Source organism: Danio aesculapii, chromosome 13, assembly GCF_903798145.1.
Source record: "Danio aesculapii chromosome 13, fDanAes4.1, whole genome shotgun sequence".
Lineage (NCBI taxonomy): Eukaryota > Metazoa > Chordata > Actinopteri > Cypriniformes > Danionidae > Danio > Danio aesculapii.
Genome location: NC_079447.1, coordinates 4,618,510 through 4,642,224, shown reverse-complemented (window position 1 = coordinate 4,642,224; position 23,715 = coordinate 4,618,510). Strand labels below are relative to the sequence as shown.

The window sequence follows — 23,715 nt, the reverse complement described above, 5'->3', positions numbered from 1 at the left end:
AGGCCCGTCCTAAATGGAAAGTGAAAATAAAAGGGGATATCAGACCTCATTTTCAGCCAAGTTAAGAGAAATGGGGCTAGTTAGCTAAAGTTTTCTTTCCCAAACACGTGGTTTAGATGTCATTTATCAAACTCAAGTTAATGAACTGATTCTTTCACTACATTAGACTTGTTATGATACTGAATTTCGGTATTAAAAAAAAAAAAACGTTTCAAAACATTTAAGCGCTGTTGACCGCATCACCGCTGACTTGCCATAGTATTCACCAGTGCTCGACTGTGATTGGCCGTGAAGGTCATCAGTTCACCGCACTTCTAGCAATCGATCTGTGTTTGCACTTGATGAAGAGCGGTGAACTGATGACCTTCATGGTCAATCACAGTCATTTCTGTTGATCAGTGGTGAACACTGTGGCTAATCAGCGGTGTTTAAGAATGCACTCAGCAGTGCTTAAATGTTAGCGGGAAATGGACGTTTTTAAAACTTCAGTTCTGGGACAGGGGCATTACGGTAGTATGATCGCCTCACAGCAAGAAGGTTGCTGGTTCGAGCCTTGGCTGGGTCAGTTGGCGTTTCTGTGTGGAGTTTACATGTCCTCCTCATGTTGGCGTAAGTTTCCTCCGCGTGTTCCAGTTTCCCTCTCAAGTCCAAACACATGCGCTATGGATGAATTGGGCAAGCTAAAACTGTCCGTAGTGTATGTGTGTGAATGAGTGTGTATGGATGTTTCCCAGTGATGAATTGCAGCTGGAAGGGTATCCGCTGTGCAAAAACTTATGTTGGATATGTTGGCGGTTCATTCTGCTGTGGCGACCCCAGATTAATAAAGGGACTAAGCCGAAAAGAAAATCAATGAGTACTGGGACAACACTATTACAGACAACATGAGGGTGTGCTACAGAGGACTGAATTGTTTTATCGCACACCGGGTCATATAGGCTGAAGCAGGGAAGCCCCCATGGTATTTATCTTTTGCTATGAACTGAAGCCTAGAATGACACCCTTTAAGAGATTTAGTTTGATGCCTAATATGCTTTTAATTGTTTAAATTTAACTGAACTGAATGATATTTCACCATATCTGCACTTTGAAATCGTGGCAACAGCTGGAGGTTGTTGCAATGTTTAAGAGTTCTGATCCTCTACTTCAGGGTTTCTTCCCACTGCAGCCTCGCTTTCGTGTTTTAAAATGGCGGCCATGTGAAATAAGCGTATAGATCCACAACCCATTTGTCAACAAATCAGATGAATCCACCATGTCTGTGCAAGAAGATCAACCGCTGGAGAAATTATGTTCGCATATCGCTAGGCATGGTATGATAACCGTTTTTAAGGTATACCGCGGTTTGGAAAAGTCAAGGTTTTAAAACGGCCAAAATTTTCTGTAATACCATTCCTAAGGTACAGTATGTGTAAGACTTTTTTATTTACATTTTGTTTTGTTTTTAGGACAAAAGTATCTTCAGCAGAAAAAATATCCAAAGATACCACAAGATAAAAGTTTAGTTTTGTTTTTACCCTGACTTTTAAAAAGAATATATTTAAGAGTGGTAAGCACAATACCGTAATACCGTGAAACCGTGGTATTTTTATCCAAGGTTATCATACCGTCAGAATCTTATACCAGCCCATGCCTATTACATCTTTTTTGTGCAAGTTTGTTCATTCCAATAGAGTTGTGTGGCTTGTACGTGCAAGCAGGATGATGTGCTCACGTTTTCCAGATGCACCCAGTTGAATGTATGCCGCATGAGAAGAATTTCCAGATCAGCTTCATACTTTGTATGGAATATACACACTTCGGTAGACTAATTATCTCAGACAAAGACCCAAACACTGTAGTGCTTTGTAATTTCTCCATAGATAAAACTTGTATCAGAGTTACAGCAATTTTTTGTCAGCTTGTCATCCTCTGAGAAAACGATTGATGGTCGCCTAGCAACCTACGAACCACCGATCCCCAAACCCCGGTCTGCGGTAAAATTTTCAAACGTTGACCGATCCGCGGTGATAAAAAGGTAGGGGACCACTGCTCTAGATAAAAACAGATGCTGAAAATGGCCAAAAACACACTGAAAATGATGATTCATTGGATTTACTAAAAAAAATTTTAAGGTAAGTGGTTGCGAATAATTTATATGGGCTGAATTTAAATTATTATTATTTAATTCGTTTGTTTAAATTCAGCCCATTTGCAAACATTACCTTAAAAGAAATCCTAGTAAATCCAATCAATAATTTTTTTCAGTGCAATTCACGGCAATAATAAATAAATAAATTATTAAATAAAGGCATTTTACGAATATATTGCATTAAAAAAGGCATTTTAATGCATCAATTATTTTTTCTAATTTACTCAATACTGTGTTGTATGTTCTCATGAATAATTGTAACCAACACATTATAATACTTTTCTATTAAAAGTATAATGCATCAAATATTAAAACAAATCTTTCAGTATTATAATGCAGTTTAACTCTGGTTACTATTTTTGTATTATTTATAGTATCGGCTTACTATTTTTACTAAATACAATTTAGAACGTTATGGTAGCTATTTATGAGAAGATGCAATGCATTACAACATATATAATGATAATCTTTATAATGCATTATACAAGTCATGCCAAAAATTATTTTTTAATCTTAATTGGTATTTTGATTGTTTTCAATTTAAAAAGATATTAAATTAATTATAAAATATTAAAATTATGGTCACACTTAATTTTGATGGTCGGTTTGTCGAGTTTAAGTTACATTGTACTTGCAAAATTTCTTATAGTCAGTTAAATGTCTGTTGAAGGAGCAGTATCAGCAGATATTAAGCAGACAGTCTACTAATACTCAAGTGGACCATCAAAATGATTACTTAAAATAAACATTAACCGATTTAACAAAAGTCCTTAAAACTGATCTAAAAACTACTGTTAAAGGCATATTTATAAATAAATATATAAGCGCAAACCTTTTCTGATTTGTTGTCGATAATGCAAACGAATATGTTTGCAACATGAGGATGATGATGCATAGTTGTAAATCGAGTGTGTCATTCAAGGGGAGTAAAAAAAGGGTGCTACTTTTCTTCAGCTGAGATTTAAAAAGCTCTACTCATGTCCTATAAACATCCACAGGTAGTATAGTTAAGTCTAACTTCAGAGCATTTCTTCAGGTTTAGTTCATTTACTACAGTATCATCTACAGATTCTAGCAAATATGATTTGGGTAATCAAGTATTAGTTACTTGAAGATGCAAAGTCCTCTTGGAAAGTTCAAATTAATGAGTTGGGAAGTCATAACTACAATATCAGATGCTTTAATCAGAGCTTATAGGTTAATAATGTGCGATGGATTCATGTATGCATTTGTTCATATGTTATATACTGAAATACCATCAACAATAATAAGATATTTTGTACATGCAATAATTTGATTCATAAACAAACTGACTATTAATATAAAAGCTTCGTCCGTCTCACGTTTTCTCACTGACACAAACCTTTCTTGCTTCTTGCTTGTAATTATGACTTACAACTCATCGATATGATCTTTCCGATATCCTCAGAATGCATCAATGCTTCCTACGCATTCTGTTGCAAGCTGAAATCCCCAAAATCCTACAGGAGATCCTACACAATTCATGCAAGCCATGCTGATCTACACGAGCTCAAGACAAATTTCGACACGACCCAAAAACTGCTCGTCTTCCAGAGAGAGAAGGTTGGATTCACTTCATTTTTTAGAGATTTTAACCCTACCTAGAGTCACTGGTTTCTGCTAATCGATTATTCATGATACCCAGTGCTCCGACGCCACCTGAAAATCCATTCTGTCGTGAACTTCCGCACACCGTTCTGGGATATCCATTAGCGGATTCCGACAGCTGTTTCTGCATAATTGCGAGAGATATCTTATTAGATCCCGTCAGATCCCGCATGGAGATCATCTCCCCTGAAAGCCGTCGGCCTTCGGTATCGCTATCGCAAGGCCCATCGGAATCCGGCGTCTGTCCGAATCGTCCGCGTCGGAGTCTAGACCCGGGTCTGATAGCATTACGCCGTCCTAAGAAAGCATTGGCTTTGTTGCATCTCTGGCAGCACAGGCAACTCATTTTCCCCAACATCCAATTGAGGACTTGCTTAATTACAATAGAGATGACGTTGAAGAGGGAATAAATGCAACACACTCCAGCCAATATAAACAGACAGTTGGCTAGCCGATAGAGTCCTTGGTAGTCGTACGCAGCGTTTTGACTGCTCACCAAATCCCCGAACCCAATGGTGCTGAAAGTGACGAAGCAGAAATAAAGCGAGTCCAGATACGCCCAGCCCTCCACTGGGGTATACATGGCTGACGCGCTGCAGGAGATCACGATGGCTGACAGACCCAGGATCAGCATAACGTGGTACACCGAGGGTTTCCAGCCTGGTAACGTGCTGGCGGCGAAGTCCTGGCAGATTCCCGGCGGAAGGAGGCCGCTGGTGCGCAGACGCCGCAGACGCACAGCCTTCATCACCACCGCCAGCAGGGTAATGATGCGCTCCAGGAAGAGGTTGAAGAAGAGGATGGTGGCCGCGCAGCCTAATAGACCGTAGAAGATCAGGAAAATCTTCCCGGCGACTGTCACAGGGGTGCTCATGCCAAAGCCTGCGGGAAGAGGAGCACAAGAGATCATTAGTGCAGCATCGTTTGCATGAAGTATTTGAAGTCCTAAACATTCACACTACACACATGCATGCATACATATACACAGCTGAAGTCAGAAATATTAGCCCTCCTGTTCAATTTGAATTATTTGCCCCAATTTCTGTTTAACGGAGAAGATTTCTTCAGCACATTTCTAAACATAATAGTTTTAATAAGTCATTTCTAATAACTGATTTATTTTATCTTTGCCATGATGACAGTAAATAATATTTGACTAGATATTTTTCAAGACACTTCTATACAGCTTAAAGTGACATTTAAAGGCTTAACTAGGTTAATTAAGCAAGTTAGAGTAATTAGGCAAGTCATTGTTGTCACGGTTCAGTAAGGGGAAAAAGGGAGCGAGGACTCAGATGCAAAAACAAGATGATTTATTAATTAAAATAAAATAAAACAACAACAAAAACCACCCCGAGGGGGAAAACACTAAACTATAACACAAACAAAGAAACAAACTTGGTTGGGTTGACAAGACAAGGCTGGAGCAGGAACACGGGGGAAGTATAGACAACATACGATGACGAACTGGCACAGGACAGCACACATGAGGAGAATATAAGCAGGAGTAATTAATACACAAACAGATGAACATAATTAACTAATAATGGGTAACAAGGAGGGTGGGACTAGACAATGGACGGGAGAGCACCTGACACAGAGACAACACAAGCCAGGTGCTCACATTAAACAGGACAAGAACACGCAGCCAATGAGAGAACTCATTAACTGAGTGTTCTTATGACTGGACAAACACTGAAGCACACAACAAAAGCACGCAACCAATGTAAACACAGAGCCACGTGCTTTGACAACAGACGCAAGACACGAGCACACGATAAGTGAACACCTTACCGTGCGCTCACATAAATGCAACGCGCATGTTTCATCTCAGCGCCAACCAAAACCGAAACCAACTAGACGAGAGTGGCAGATCCCTGACAATTGTATAACGATGGTTTTTTTTCTGTAGACAATTGAAATTAAAAAATTACTTAAAGGGACTAATAATGTTGACCTTTAAAAAATTAAAACTGCTTTTATTCTAGCCAAAATAAAACAAATAAGACTTTCTCCAGAAGAAATAAATATTAGAGGAAATACTGTGAAAAATTCCTTGCTCTGTTAAACATCATTTGGTAAATATTTGCAAGAAGATAAACTGCTGGAGATCGCAAATGATGTTCACATATCGCGTCTTTTCTAGAGTTTGCGCAAGTTTGTTCTTTCCAATGGAGGTGCGTGGCTTGTTTGCGCAAGTTGGGTGAGGTGTTCGAGCTTTCCAGATGCACCCAGTTAAATGAATGCTGCGAGCGCACCGTGAGTCACGTGACAAGAATTTACCAATCAGCTTCAGACTTTGTATGGAAGATACACACTTCTGTAGACTAATTATCTCAGACAAACACTGCAGTGCTTTGTAATTTTCTCTATAAATAAAACTTTACAGCAATGATTTGTCAGCTTGCATTCTCTGAGAAAACGATTGATGGTCGCCTAGCAACCTACGAATACCGGCCTCCTCCCCCCGGTCCGTGGTAAAAAAAAAGGCGTTGACCAATCTGCGGTGATAAAAAGGTAGGGGACCACTGCTCTAGATAAAAACAGATGCTGAAAATGGCCTAAAAACACACTGAAAATGAGGATTCATTGGATTTGCTACATTTTTAAGGTAAGTGGTTGCAAATAATTTATATGGGCTGAATTTAATTTAAGTTGAACGTTATTTAATTTGTTTGTTTAAATTCAGCCCATTTGCAAACAGTTACATTAAAAGAAATCCTAGTAAATCCAATGAATATTTTTTTTTCAGGGCAGTTCACGGCAATAAATTAATTAATTAATTAATAAATAAAGGCATTTTACAAAAATATTGCATTAAAAAAGGCATTTTAATGCATCAATTATTATTTCTAATGTACTCAATAATGCGGTGTGTGTTCTCATGAATAATTGTAAAGACACATTATAATACCTTTCTATTGAAAGTATGATGCATTCAAATATTAAAACAAATCTGACCTTATATTGACCTTAAAATTGATTTTAAAAAGTAAAAACTGCTTTTATTCTAGCCGAAATAAAACATAAAAGACTTTCTCCAGAGGAAAAAATATGATAGGAAATACTGTGAAAATGTCCTTGCTCTGTTAAACATCATTTGGTAAATATTTGACAAACTAAATTCACAGGAGGGCGAATAATTTAGACTTCAATGTAATACACAGTTAAAGACGAAGGACACGTTTCAATGCACACGTTAAATGACAAATCTACTAGAGCGTGCTGTCTACATATTTGCACATCTGAATCTGTTATTAAGGGGACATTTAATTGCATGTTTAATATGACAAATGCACTAGAGAATGCTGTCATTTTTGGAGGAAGTGGCGTTTAGCGGCTTTTGCATCTGAACTTCATCATCATATTTTGATATTTTGCATCATATTTTCCATTTTCATTTTAATTGTAGATGAAGTTTTACTAAATCTATTGTGTTAGTTATTAAAAAACAATAATAGTTTAATAATAATATTTTTTATGTGTTTAAGTAAATAATTGTATTTACTGTTATTTTAATACAAGAATTAGAAAACATTTTTATTTTTATAATTTTATAATTTTTATTTTATATTTTATCTTATTTAGTCAAACAGCAATGTTTAACTTTTTGATTGTTTTTTAGTTTTTACTGCTTACTATTATTAATACTGAATCAGCTTCAGTGAAACTAAAGAGCTGGCAGTTGTAGTAAAAAATAAATTAATTATCATCACAGAATGCTGAAAGGCAATACATTTTCCTTAGGTGTTTTTGAAATGCTTATGACTTCCAATAAAATGACAGAACTGCATACATATACACTGTTGGACATAATTCAATAAATACAATACAACTCAGCAGAACCAAAACATGCCTGTGGAAACAACCTGTAACGCATTCTGAACTCTTCGATATCACTCCAGTCTCAGGAGATAAACAAACAGCAATACCTTTTGCTGAAACATGATCCAATAAACATCAGTGACATTCACTGCTAGCTAACACAACTGTCTCAATACAGTCACATACACACAACAAAAATAACTAGCCTAAACTCATTTCTCAGCCTACATTTTTCCAAAAATTAAAATACGTTGCTCCAGGTACATTTCAGTGTATGTTTCATATGACAAATCCACTAGAGGGCGCTGTCTACATATTTGCAAATCTGAAATTAGCTATTTAGAGTACATTTAGTTGTGTTTCATATGACAAATCCACTAGAGGGCGCTGTCTACATATTTGCAAATCTGAAATTTGCTATTTAGGGTACATTTAGTTGTGTTTCATTTAACAAATCCACTAGAGGGCGCTGTCTACACATTTGCAAATTTGAAATACGTTATTTAGGGTACATTTAGTTGTGTTTCATATGACAAATCCACTAGAGGGCGCTGTCTACACATTTGCAAATCTGAAATACGTTATTTAGGGTAGGTTTCTTTGCATGTTTTAATGATAAACACGAGAGAGTGCTGTCTCCATTTTATGTGTACTTAAGGTACGTGTTGTACATTTCATATGACAAATCTACTAGAGGGTGCTGTCTACATTTAAGTGAATCTGAAATATGTTACTTATGGTGCATATTGTTGTGCGTTTCAAATGACAAATCCATTAGAGGGCGCTGTCTACACATTTGCAAATCTGAAGTACTTTATTTAGGGTACGTTTCATTGCATGTTTTAATGACAAACCCACTAGAGGGTGCTGTCTCCATTTTGTGTGAATCTGAAATATGTTACTTAGGGTATGTGCTGTTGTACATTTCATATAACAAATCCACTAGAGGGCGCTGTCTACATATTTGCAAAGGTGAAATATGTTATTTAGGATATGTTTCATTGTATATTTTAGATGACAAATCTACTAGAGGGCGCTGTCTATATTTTAGCGAATCTGAAATATGTTACTTATGGTACATTTCGTTGTGTGTTTCAAATCCATTAGAGGGCGCTGTCTATATATTTGCAAATCTGAAATACTTAATTTAGGGTGCGTTTTATTGCATGTTTTAAATGACAAATCTATTAGAGGGCGCTGTCTACATTTTTGCAAAATAACATTGTTCAAAGAAGCTGGTGACCTAAATCTAAAATAATAGCAATGTGTTAAAACGCTGCATGTCGTTCCCAGTACAGGGTTGCAGCTGGAAGGGCATCCGCTGTGTAAAACATATGCTGGATAAGTTTGCGATTCATTCCACTGTGGTGACCCCTGATTAACAATGGGACTAAGCCAAAAAGAAAATATATGAATAAATGAACATTGTGTGTCTGCTGGGTTAGTTTTTACTGCTTACTATTATTAATACTGAATCAGCTTCAGTGAAACTAAAGAGCTGGCAGTTTTAGTAAAAAAATAAATTAATTATCAACACAGAATGCTGAAAGGCAATACATTTTCCTTAGGTGTTTTTGAAATGCTTATGACTTCCAATAAAATGACAGAACTGCATGCATTTTACACTGTTGGACATTAATCAATAAATACAATACAACTCAGCAGAACCAAAAAAATGCCTGTGGAAACAACCTGTAACGCATACTGAACTCTTCGACATCACTCCAGTCTCAGGAGATAAACAAACAGCAATACCTCAGCGACACCACTGACATTCACTGCTAGCAAACACAACTGCTACTCAATACAGTCACATACACAAAACAAAATTAACCAGCCTAGACTCATTTTTCAGCCTACATTTTTGCAAAAAATAAAATATATACATTTACATTTCGTTGTACGTTTCATTTGATAAATCCATTAGAGGGCGCTGTCTACATATTTGCAAATCTGAAATATTTAGGGTGCGTTTCGCTGTTTCATATGACAAATCCATTAGAGGGTGCTGTCTACACATTTGCAAATCTGAAATACATTAATTAAGGTACATTTTATTGCACAGTTAAAATGACAAATCCACAAGAGGGCGCTGTCTACATTTTTGTGAATCTGACATATGTTATTTAGGGTACGTTTTGTTGAAAGTTTCATATATGACAAGTCCACTAGAGGGTGCTGTCTTCATTTTTATGAATCTGAAATCCTTTACTTAAGGACATTTCATTATACGTATTAAATTACAAATCCACTAGAGGGTGGTGTCTACATTTTTGCGAATCTGAAATTCATTTAATACATTACTTACGGTACGTTTTAAATAACAAATCCACAAGGAAGCGCTGTCTAAATATTTGCGATTCTGAAATATGTTATTTAGGGTACGTTTTGTTGTAAGTTTCATAGATGACAAATCCACTAGAGGGTCCAGTCTACATTTATACGAATCTGAAATATGTTACTTAAGGTACATTTCATTGCAAGTAATAAAAGACAAATCCACTAGAGGGTGCTGTCTACATTTTTGCGAATCTGAAATACGGTATTTATAGTACATTTCAATGCACGTTTTAAATGACAAATCCACTAGAGGGTGCTGTCTACATTTTTTCAAATCTGAAATACATTACTTAAGGTACATTTCATTGCACGTAATAAATGACAAATCCACTAGAGGGTGCTGTCAACTTTTTTGCGAATCTGAAATACGGTATTTATAGTACATTTCAATGCACGTTTTAAATGACAAATCCACTAGAGGGTGCTGTTTACATTTTTGCGAATCTGAAATACGGTATTTATAGTATATTTCAATGCACGTTTTAAATGACAAATCCACTAGAGGGTGCTGTCTACATTTTTTCAAATCTGAAATACATTACTTAAGGTACATTTCATTGCACGTAATAAATGACAAATCCACTAGAGGGTGCTTTCAACATTTTTGCGAATCTGAAATACAGTATTTATAGTACATTTCAATGCACGTTTTAAATGACAAATCCACTAGAGGGTGCTGTCTACATTTTTGCGAATCTGAAATACAGTATTTATAGTACATTTCAATGCACGTTTTAAATGACAAATCCACTAGAGGGTGCTGTCAACATTTTTGCGAATCTGAAACACGGTATTTATAGTACATTTCAATGCACGTTTTAAATGACAAATCCACTAGAGGGTGCTGTCTACATTTTTTAAAAATCTGAAATACGTTACTTAAGGTACATTTCATTGCACGTAATAAATGACGAATCCACTAGAGGGCGCTATCTATATTTTTGCGAATCTGAAATTCATTCAATACATTACTTACGGTATGTTTTGTTCTACGTTTCAGATACATGTTCATTTTGTACTTGTTCACCAGAAGACAGCGATTGTCGTACAGATTACCAAGCGAACCACTGACCTAAACACAACCAATAGTGTTTTCAAAAGCAAACAAAGCAAAGTGCATTGCAATCACATAGGTTTACCTTGATTTTATTTTGCTTTTACCTCTTTTGTGGAACCGTGCTTCACCGGACTCAAACATGAACGCTCAACACCGTACAAAGTAAGCTACGAGCAAACTGAGCACACCAAAAAAAGTTGTTCATATGGAGATAGATTGCTTACACAAACTTATTCCATTATAAATCATAGACACCTTTAAGTTGTTTAGTAGTAATTTAGTGTTGTGCAAAGAAGTGCATGAGAATAATCCTTTATTCATTAATAATATGTCCCTGAACATATCATTGGGGTGAAAAGGAACTCAAATCTTTGGCATCATTCTGCTCCGTAGCGTTCGTTTTACCTTGAAATAGCAGTCAAGTGTGTGTTAATGTACGTTTATGCAGTTTCACAAAAACAAAAAGCAAGCTGAAGCACGTATTTCCAATGAGTCGGTGTTGAAAATAATGCTAACGCTGAGCAGAGGAGCCCATGTGGTTAATGGAAATACACATCAGGCCCTCCTAAAAACAGCCCATTCGCTCAAGCATAAAACCACACGGCTCTTAATACGAAGAGAAGAGGATCAAATCTAAGCCTCTTGTTAAGAGGGCATAGAGGTCTCATCTTTGAGGCTCTCACAGCTCTCTCTCATTACAATCTCAGGACAGATGCATTGATTTGGTGTGCTGTTTCTGAGGACTTTTGGGACAGAGAGACAAACACACCCAAAATAACCCGAGGACTCTACCTGGACAACACTGCTTTGTGGAGAAATTAAACTCATAATTGCGGCGTTCAGCTGGAGGGTGCACTAATGATTAGGGCCAGACAGAATCTGTGGAGATGTTTCGCTATTTCGGTGCAGAAAGATCTATGAGGAATGAGAGTATAGTAACCAAAAACGTAACACATCAAATAAAATAAATAATAATATTAACATTTTCTATGTTATACAACGCAAATCAATTTAGCACAACTTGTTTTGTAAACAATGTAGGTCTCTCATATAATTTATCTACTAAAAGACAGAAAAATATTATTTTATAAAACTGTATTGTACGTAAACCATTAATACTTTTCCATATTATTCAATAATATTCATTCATTTTCCTTCGGCTTGGTCTCTATTGGTCTCTATACAGGGTACCACAGTGCAATGAACCGCCAACTATTCCAGCATATGTTCTATACAGTGGATACGCTTGCAACAACCCAGTACTGGGAAACACTTATACACACACATTCACACACACACACACAGTATGGACAATTTAGTTTTTTCAATTCACCTATAGCGCATGTGTTTGGACTGTGGGGGAAACTGGAGCACCTGGAGGAAACCCACGCCAACACGGGGAGAACATGCAAACTCCACACAGAAATGCCAACTGACCCAGTCAGGACTTGAATCAGTGACCTTCTTTCTGTGAGGCGACAATGCTAATAACTGAGCCACCATGCCGCCCTCAATAATATTCCTTAAATAATTATAAAAACTGAATAAATGTGTATTTACACACTGACATAAGCAAATAAACAGAATAAATGATGGGCTCAAATATATGTGGAAATGTGAATACAGATTCAGTGTAGGTCCACTGATGACACTGATTGATTTATGATTTATATTTAAAAATTAAATGCAAAATAAAACACCACAACTTCACTGAAATAAAAATTTAGAACACAACATGATGAAACTTGGGGGATACGCACAAGTTACTGATTTCAGTTAATAATGACTCTAGCATAGCCGTCTAGCTATGGTATCTGGATGTGGAATTATTCTACAGTAAGACATTGGAAATCTACTATGCCACCTTCATTTAACGAACGGTTAGGAATCACGTCCAGCATTGTTAGCTTTGAACGTGTGATATTTAAAATCTCAGGAGGCTTTGATCTGTATATGAAAACTTGGGGATAATTTCTTGTACAGACTGAGAACATGTTGAAACTCTTAGCTTTTATCCTTTAGATTGTATGTAAAGTCTAAGGTAAATCGAAAATGCCTCAACCCTTCTTGATGTGTACTTTTTATTATTTACATTAATAATAATAATAATAATAATAATAATAATAATAATAACTACAACAACAACAAATAATAATAATAATAATAATCTGTAAAAATATTAATACTACTACTACTACTACTACTACTACTACTACTACTACTACTACTACTACTAATAATAATAATAATAATAATAATAATAATAATAATAATAATAATAATAATAACAACAACAACAACAAATAATAATAATAATAATAATAATAATAATAATCTGTAAAAATATTAATAATACTACTACTAATAATAATAATTATTATTATTATTATTATTATTTGATCATTATTCAGTTATTCAATTTTATTATAATAATTATTTTGTTTGATTTTTTATTATTTATTTATTCCATTATTTAATTATTTATTTAAATGTAATTTTGTTAATTGTAATTCTCTGACTACAATTGTTAAATGTTATATTAAGTGGTAACACTTTACAATAAGGTTCATTAGTTAATGCATTTACTAACATGAACTAATCATGAACAACACTTGTACAGCATTTATTAATCATAATAGAACATTTACTAATGCATTATTAACATCCAAGTCTATGCTTGTTAACATTAGTTAATGTACCGTGAGTTAACATCAACTAACAATGAACAACTGTATTTTCATTAACTAACGTTACCTAACATGAACAAATACTGTAGTAAATGTATTGTTCATTGTTAGTTCATGTTAGTAAATGCATTAATTAACATTAACTAATGAACCTTATTGTAAAGTGTTACCTATTAAGTATTACTTGGTTGTTTAAGATTGGATTATTTTGATTGAAAAAGCAAAAATAAAGATTATAAATTAAAAAAATTAATTAAATAATAATAATAATAAAATAATTAATTAATTAAACGAAAATAATGACGCTAAAAATCAAATAACAATGATCATAATACCAAAACAGGCCCACATTAAACCACTTGCTGACGCAAATATCTAATCAGCCAATCACATGGCAGAACTTGCATATGGACACATCCAGAACTGAACAAGAATGAAAAAAAGATTTAATTACAAACAAACTTTACAATATGCCATGCCTAAACAAATGTATTTAAACTGATATTAGAATGATGAACATAATATACATTCCTCTTATATTTAGCAGAAATCCAGCCATTTTACATGCTCGCTTGATGTAAAGAGCACTATGTAAGTTGCTTTGAAATAAGTCACAGCCCAAATCAGATGATAAATAGTCTGGAAATGCCTGACATCATGTTTCTGGCCTGGGGTAAGTTATCTTTTTTTTCAGCTAGTATGGTCATGCAGTACGTCATTGTGTTCTTAAGTAAGAAATTAATAGCATATGAGCGCTTCACTGCAGCAGATGGTTTCAGCTCATTTCCAAACACAATGCAGCACACAGCAACCTTTCCCTCACAATATGCCAGCACAGTCTAGATATTTAGCACCTTAAAAAAAACCATACACACACCCACGCATACATAAAAACATCATTGTTCCCATAGACAGCGTGCGTCCTAATTTCACATCATTCACCCTGGACGTTTCAGTGTTATGGTTGTCCTGCTGTCCTTCTGGGATCTGAGCCTCAAGCCAGATACATAAAATACAGAGCCTTTTTTTTTTTGCCTGTGGAAATCATTAGTCACCGGCTGGAGTGCAGGGGGTCTGCGGAGAACGGGTTCAGAGTGTGATGGCAAGGAGAAGCTGAGTAAGAGGTATTTGGCTTTTTCTCTTCACTACACAACCATCTGTCCATCACTGCGCTGGTACACATCATGTGCCTGATTATTTACAGGTACACAAACACTGATTACGCTATGTACACCAACTGTTTTGGGTGTTAAGCAGAAAAGCAGCTTTATGCTGCATAGAGAACTAAACTAGATTTTTCTGCTTAGTTTTGATTCTTGTCCAAATATCAAAACATCCTAAATAGTCAAATGTGCAAAAAATATTGTTTTGGGAAATAAGTCAAATGATTTTCATTAAAACAAGCAAAAAATTCAACAATGGGGTCAGCAAAATAATCTGTTTTTCGCTTTTGAGTTAGATTTATTTTGCTGACCCCATTGTTGATTATTTTTGCTTGTTTTAGAGAATGAGAATGAGAATGAGAATCAGTTTTATTGCCAAGTGTGCTTCACACACACAAGGAATTTATTTTGGCTACAGAAGCTTCCAGTGTACATAAAGTGACAACACAAAATAAATATGAACAAAAATAATAATAATAATGATGAACATTAAACAGATGCGGTTAGTCAAGAAACCTGGACGTTGAGTTTTATGTACAGATTGTTATAAATATACAGGTTATAAGGTGCTGTGTACAAGTGCGAATGTAGAAAGTATTGCATTGTATATTGATATAAGGTGCTGTTGTACAAGTGCGTATGAGAAAGTATTGCACATATTTATTGCACAGTAGGGGGATATTTAACTGTTCATAAGGTAGACAGCCTGAGGAAAGAAACTTTTCCTGTGTCTGGCTGTTTTTGTGCCTGGTGCTCTGAAGCGCCGACCAGACGGTAACAGTTCGAACAGGTAGTGTGCTGGGTGTGAGGGGTCCAGAGTGATTTTGTTTTTAATGAACAACTCACTTAATTTTGACTTAATATTTCTCAAAACAAAATGTATTTTTTTGAGAATCTATTTGCAGTGTACAGTAACTACATTACAATCCAAAATAAAGGGTTTCTGAACTGAATAGGGTATATGCACTGAGACTTTTAATTTCAGCCTTTCCATTATTTGCCACATTTAAGGTCTAATTTCCTTAAAACTCAGTGATCGTCAGTGCCTGATAGATATACGATATAAAGTGGATCTCAGATCAGACAAGAAGCACTGCTTTAAATGACATTTTCCCCTGCCATGTCTTTAAAATATGAACATTTATTTTACTCCGGTATTTTAAATGGAGGTAATGTGCTAGCCTGCTGATCCTGACGGTCCTAGTGGTTACACCAGGGGTCTCAATCTCACGATAGTTTGTGGCCCCCGCCCTAATTTGAAAGTCTAATGTTATTGTGGTCCGTGAGTTTGATATGCATGGCACTTTACAGTGCTGTAGGCGGAGCTAAAAAATGACCAATCACAGTGCGTTATATGGCTCTCGGGGGCGGGACATCAGCTGGGGTTGATGCAGGCAGAGAAACTTTTTTCAATGAGTAAAAGTTACAGCAGTGTTTCTATGGAGCGTTTTCTTCCTTTTTCTTCCTTTAATTCCTTCTTCCTGTTTCTATTGGGCACATGCAGCGTTCGTCCCAGCATGCTTCAATCATTCATTTATTCATTTTCTTTTTCGGCTTAGACCCTTTATTAATCCTGAGTCGCCACAGCAAAATGAACCGCCAACTTATCCAGCACATGTTTTACATTGTTTCCAGCTGCAACCCATCTCTGGGAAATATCCATACACACTCATTTCCGTATTTATAAGGTATAATTCACCCAAAATGTCATTTCTGTCTTCATGTAATGATGTATTCACCGCCGCAAAATCACACGTGAGCTGACCGCCAGCTGTTTGTTTACTACCGAGAACGCGCGTGCACCAATGACGCCTACTTTAGTGAACAGAACCTGCATAGGCTGTGAATAACAGGTAATGAAGTTGTAAATAAGGTTCAGTTTGTTGCACAGAGCTGTCGTTTGAGGGCCGTGCGGGAGGTTTGATTTGCATGTGTGTGTTTTTTCTCACAGTGACCGCAGCCATGAGCCGCACTCGGAAGTGAAAGTAAAACCTGTGTGCACATCATTTAAATGATCATATGGCATTTTAGAGTGTTGTGCATGAAAATAAATGTTTACTGTGTCAGTATAACAACCCTAGCCTATATATAATGTTGAATATAATGCAAGAATTACAGATTACTAGATAATGACAAAATTCTAATTTTACCAGTGAAAACAAATGGTCTAATAATGTTATTAATGACAGATGACAAGCACAAGTCTTAAACATAATAAATCAACTTTATAATTATGAATTCAGATGTCATCATTTTACTGTGAATTAACAAACAGGACATATTAAAAGTCTGTTCAAGTCCACCATAATGACTATACAAAATTTAGCATTTTAAGCAACAGTAGAGCTACACATAGGCCTAATATTATTATACTTGTTTTACCATATGTTTGAGAATTAACAATAATAATAGGCTTATCATATTAATAATAATAAAACAAATTATTACTACTACTACTACTACTACTAATAATAATAATAATAACAACAACAATAATAATAATGATAATAATAATAATAATAACAACAACAACAACAATAATAATAATGATAATAATAATAATAATAATAATAATAATAATACTACTACTACTAATAATAATAATAATAATAATAATAATAATAATAATAATAATAATAACAATAATAATAATCTTTAAAAACATTACTACTAATACTACTACTAATAATAATAATAATACTAATAATAACAATAACAACAACAACAACAACAACAATAATAATTAATAATAATCTTTAAAAATATTATTTTATTATTATTTTACTTTATTTTACTTTATTATTATTATTATTATTATCATTATTAATTTATTCAATTTTATTATTATAATTATTTGGTTTCATTTTTTATTATTTATTTATTCTATTTATTTAATTATTTATTTAAATGTCATTTTGTTAATTGTATTTCTCTGACTACAATTGTTAAATATTATATTAAGTATTACTTGGTTGTTTAAGATTGGAATAATTTGATTGGAAAAAGCAAAAATAAAGATTACAAATTAAAAATAAATAGAATAATAATAATAATAAAATAATTAATTAATTAAAAGAAAACAATGACTCTAAAAATCAAATAACAATGATCATGATACCAAAACAGGTCCACGTTAAACCACTTGCTGACTCAAATATCTAATCAGCCAATCACATAGCAGAACTTGCATATGGACACATCCAGAACTGAACAGGAATTAAAAAAAGATTTTTTTTTATTTTTTTAAGCAACAGTAGAGCTACACATAGGCCTAATATTATTATAGTTGTTTTACCATATGTTTGAGAATTAACAATAATAATAGGCTAATCATATTACCCTTTATCATATTACCCTTTACATTTACAGAATCGTGAGAAAGAATCGTGATCTTGATTTTAGGCATTAAAAAAATCGTGATTTACATTTTTGCCAGAATCGTGCAGCCCTAAACTATCCCTAGAATGAAATGCATAAATGAAAGAATAAATAAGGTTATTTTAAAAATGCACATCGTTTAATACATGTTTTGTTGCTATGTGGGGCGCCATACTACATTACATCATGTAATGTATTATACCATGCAATGTATTACATCATCAAAAATATTGATGATCTAATACATTACATGATTTAATGTTTATTGCAACACAACTGGGAATTCAGAACACTGATAACGTGCCACATTGTGCAGCTTATATTTTAACAGCAAAAAGAGAACTTACTGTATGTAATGCTTTCCTAGTTATAAGAAGAATAGAAAAAAAAATGAGAAGATGCCTACAGTACTATGCAATTGTGCAATAAAAAGTATTTTTGCCTACAGTTCACAAATATTCTCCTAATCATTTAAATATATTGATTTACACCCATTTAAATGCAAATTATTGCTGTGGTTGCGGATTGAAAAAACAGCAAGTGATTTAGCATATTTATTATTTATTGATTTTGGAGATTAAATATATGTGGAATTGATATGGTGACTTGCCATATGTAAGCAAGCAGATCGATACTCTCAACCTGTCTCTTCATATATGACTGCCTGAAAATCGTCAATAAACGCTTTCATTTCAAGTCAGAGGTCATTTTGTAGTTGAAGTCAAAAGTATTCGCCCTCCTGTGATTTTTTCTTTTTCTTATATATTCTAAATGATGTTTAACAGAGCAAGGAAATTTTCACAGTATGTCTGATAATATTTTTTCTTCTGGAGAAAGTCTTATTTGTTTTATTTCAGCTAGAATAAAAGCAGTTTTAGTTTTTTAAAACCATTTTAAGGTCAATATTATTAGCCCCCTTAAGCCATATTTTTTCGATTGTCTTCAGAACAAACCGTCATTATTCAATGACTTGCCTAATAAACCTAACTAACCAAGTTAAGCCTTTAAATGTCACTTTAAGGTGAATACTAGTATCTTGACAATATCAAGTAAAATATGTGCTGTCATCATGACAAAGATAAACTAAATCAGTTATTAAAAATGAGTTATTAAAACTATTATGTTCAGAAATGTGTTGAGAAAAATCTTCTTTCCGTTAAACAGAAATTGGGGGAAAAAATGTACAGGGGGGCTAATAATTCAGGAGGGCTAATATTTCTGAGTTCAACAGTATACACACAATTAAATGCAATAAAAAGGAAATAATGATTCATAACTCATTGCGCCACAACACAAACAACATGGACTCGGTGTTATTTCTGCAGTGATTTACACAGAACTGGAAAAAGCAGAAAGCAAGAGCAAAGGTCTGGATGAGCGAGTGTTCAGGGAGACGTGGGCTGCAGATGTTCAACCACTTTTTGCTCTCTTTTTTGCATTTTCATTGGTTATTGTTTTTCTGTTTGTCAGAGACGGCAAGTCAGATTTCAAGCTAGTTTCACTGCATCGGCAACTAGTTGCACAGCAGAGTGTCGCTGACGGGCACTCGCTGTGAGATGACTATGATCTGGGGCTCTTTTTCAAAGATGTAAAGACTGAGAAGCTTTTTACTGTGTGTGCTTTGACTACAATACAAGGGAAAGGAGCTTATTAAATGGTATTTCTGCAGGAAAATAAGTATTTATTTGCCATAAAAAGAATGCACACAGTATCTATTTATGATGATGTCCTAACCTGAGTGAAATCTCACTGATCCGAAAATCTGCTTGGCGTAATTGTATATAAATGTACAGTAAATAACACATCGATTAATAACAATGCATGGATTCTAGCACAATATTATCAAGCATTCAATGAAATATTGTGTGAAAAAAACAGAAAAACCTGATTAATTTTATTCTAATAAAAGATCAATATTAGATGAACGATAAACTGACTGTATTTTTGAAAGTTTGAGATAAAGTACTTAAATCAGAAACTGAACCTGAAATATATTGAAGTGACACACAAATACAGAAACTAAAAGAAAAGAAAACCTAAAATGTCTGATTTTAAAAACCTGTCTAAAACAGGGAACTTCAAGCCTTTTTTGTAGACATATACCAAAAATAAAATATGAAGATGAGATGAAATGTAAACCTTTATTTAATTCAATTGTCAAAGTACTAAAAACAGAACTTAAACTGTCCATTCTGTGCTTAAAACTGTTTGGAGTAAAGACCTAAATTGTACATATAGCAATGAACATTGGAAGAAATTTTGCCAAAACTGTAAAGTAATGTCAAGAAATTTAGGAGTACGCTTAATGCTATTTAAAAGTTTTAATCGTTTTTATTGGACTCTGAATAAGCTTTTCAGGATTGGGTTGAAGAATGTTGCTGAATGCTGGAGATGTGAGAGCAAAGGAGACTTGATGCATGCCCTGTGGTCCTGTTCTAAAATACAAGAATTCTGGGTTAAAGTGCACAATTACATTCAAGAGGTTTCTGGATGCTGCTTTTTGTTTTGTCCTAAAATATTCGCACTGGGAGACCTGTTCGTGTTGGGGTTTGGTGTGAAGATGTCTGAGTGGATTCAAATAAGTATTATGATTGGAAGACAACTCATCAGCAGGTCCACTATCATTTCAAGAATGGGTTACGGAATTTGGGAAAGTGGCAGCATATGAAAAAACAACATATACTGTAGATTACTTGATAAATGAGATGTTTATCAGTGAAGATAGGGAAATTATTTGGCATTTGACCTATCTTTTTAGTAAAGCATACACTCAGTGCATTGCATAACTTTAGGATGCGTGAGTGTGCTCCATGCAGGTGAGTGGGCTTGACAAACCACCCGTAGGACATACTCCTCCTGTCTTAATACACCAGCCACTTTGTTAGAAATAATTCTGTCTTTTATATGTCTGTTGCTATTTTTGTTTATATAACTCCCATTTTCAGTTATAGCACCTAATTTTTGCATTGGCATTTGATATCTCGAATCAAATACATATGAACAGTAGCTACGCTAATAATTTTTTTTGTTCTCTATTTCCACCTGGGGATGATCTAGAGATTGCACAGTGCCATTGATGGGATCCAAGACCTGTGAAGAGATGATGCCACTCATCAAAGACCTTAAGGACAACACACACAAGAGATGATGCCAACCATCGTGTACATCAAGAACAACACATACAAGAGATGATGCCAACCATCGAGGACTTCGAGGACACCAACACTTAATACACAAATACACTTCATTAAACATGTACACATGGACATCACCTATATACTATATAACTGCAAGATAGTTCATATATCAGACCCTCTAGTTTTTCATGATTTGTTTGTGATTTTTTGCGATGTGGTGGTAATTCCCAGAAATTTTGCAATGAAAAAAAAAAAATAAATAAAAAAAAAATAATAATAAATTAATTAAAAAAATAATAATAATAATAAAAATAATAATAATAATAATATATATATATATATATATATATATATATATATATATATATATATATATATATATATATATATATATATATATATTTCCCAAATGATGTTTAACAGAGAAAACAATTTTTCGCAGTATTTCCTCTAATATTTTTTCTTCTGGAGAAAGTCTTATACATATATTTTACATTATATTATATTTATATTAGGTAGCCTATTGTGTTGTGTGCAATCTGACACAATGACACAAATCATTAAAATAAAGCTTCTTTATTTAGTCTCTTGATGAGATAAGAACTAAAAAAGTAGGGATTAAGCCAAATAAAGGTTGTATAACTCTTATTTTTATCCACAATCTTATTTTCTCTCAGATTTCACTCCCGGAGCATCTAACATCATGTACCTCACTCAGGACATCCGTTAGGGCGTCCCCTACCGTAAAACACCAAAAACACGGATTGCTGTAAAACTTGTCAATGGCAAGGAAGCATTTTCTCTCGTTAACCACAGGAAAAGAGTTCAACGAAAACATTTAGGAGATTTTACGCACACCATAATACCAGCCATACATGTACAGCACAAATAATGTCCTTCAGTTCGATCATGTCCTTTGTCCATTGCTTTTCTGTCTGTTCCATTGCTCCGTTTGTTAGATGTTTGCTCCAACTTTCCTTTGCGGTCTGAAGCGCGTCAAACACAAAACGCCCAACGCCACAGGATGCCTAGTTCAATCTTAGCATTGACTTCACATGTAAATCACTCGCACTTCATCTGTGTCTGCTTACTGCACAGGCTGCAAAACAATTCCCCTCACTCTCATGTAATGTTAGGATTGTGAGGGCGCAGGTGAGACATTGTAAAAGGCTAAATTATCATATGCATTTGTTTATATGACAAAACATGTCTTTTTGACTCAAGAAGGTCCATACTGACTCCAAAGGCAGATACTGATCAGGGCCTGGTCTGTGGACTTTGGGGGTTTTACGATGTGGTCACATGTTGATTGGTCAGTTTGAATGTCTCAGCATTTTGGGCTTTAGTCACATGGTCAACAAAGATACAAAATAGGTGGTAAAAAGCTGCTCTGGCTCTTTTCTTTCCCTGGCCTGTCTTTTCCTGATCTGCTTTCCTCTGCCCTCTCCTCCTCTGGAGGCTATCTTCTCTGACTCTACTGCAATCAGGCTAACTTCTGGGCCTGCTCTCTTTGTCTCTCTCTCCCTCCCCCTGTCTCTCCTTCTACCTCTGGTAACTTTAATTTAACATTTAAGCTGGGTACAATTTATATCATATGTTTTATCATTTCATATTTGACCATTTTATTCAGTTATTTTGTAACTAATTCAGTTGTATTCATTGAGAATTATTGTCATTAAATCATTTCATTTTCAAGTATTTGTGAATTACTTTTGATTTAACATCAACACTTAACTGTTCCATATTGCAATACAATACAATGACATAATATCAACGCTCTCCCACGTTTATAGCTATTAATACTGATATAAGATTGCAGAAGAATGGTTTGACTAGAATGTGCAGTTTTTTACCATCAATACTGATAACTTTTTAGTCATTCGGCAGAACTACAGTTCGAACCGCTGTGGTTTTAAAACCCAATCTTACAACATCATTTTTTGAGAGACACTCAAATACATCACATGCGCTGCGTATGCAAAGTCATGTAAAACAATTAATTGCAAACTGAAATAAATATAATTTGATTATATGGTTTGGAATTGGATTTTTATGAGATTATTTAAGTTTTTTGTGATTACTTAAAAAATTTAAATTAAGAATTCTGCAGGATCGCAAAAATATGATTTTGCGTTGGATTCAGCGACCTTGAAAATGTGAAAAAGTAAGGGAACTGACTTCAACTGTTAAAGGCTATTATTTCATAGTAAATTAGTTAAAGTTATTAGTAACTAATATAGTTATCCTCCTAGGGCTTGAGTGTCCAGATACGTAGACAGCACATTTTAGCTCTTAAGTGGCTATTTAAAATACTTTGAATGTTTTATATTTTGTTACAGACATACAGTGTCATCCTGCAACTGTTTTG

General features: G+C 34.5%; 1 protein-coding gene across 1 annotated transcript in view; it reads right to left on the bottom strand.

Annotated features, from left to right (window-relative positions):
- Positions 1 to 3,426: 3,426 nt before the first annotated feature.
- kcnk12 (potassium channel, subfamily K, member 12) overlaps positions 3,427 to 23,715 on the bottom strand; it is a 70,835-nt gene continuing 50,546 nt past the window's right edge. The window contains exon 3 of the mRNA XM_056471139.1: positions 3,427 to 4,642. Within this exon, the coding sequence (XP_056327114.1) occupies positions 3,750 to 4,642 (893 nt within the window). The 3' untranslated portion in view covers positions 3,427 to 3,749. The remainder of the gene's footprint in view (positions 4,643 to 23,715) is intronic.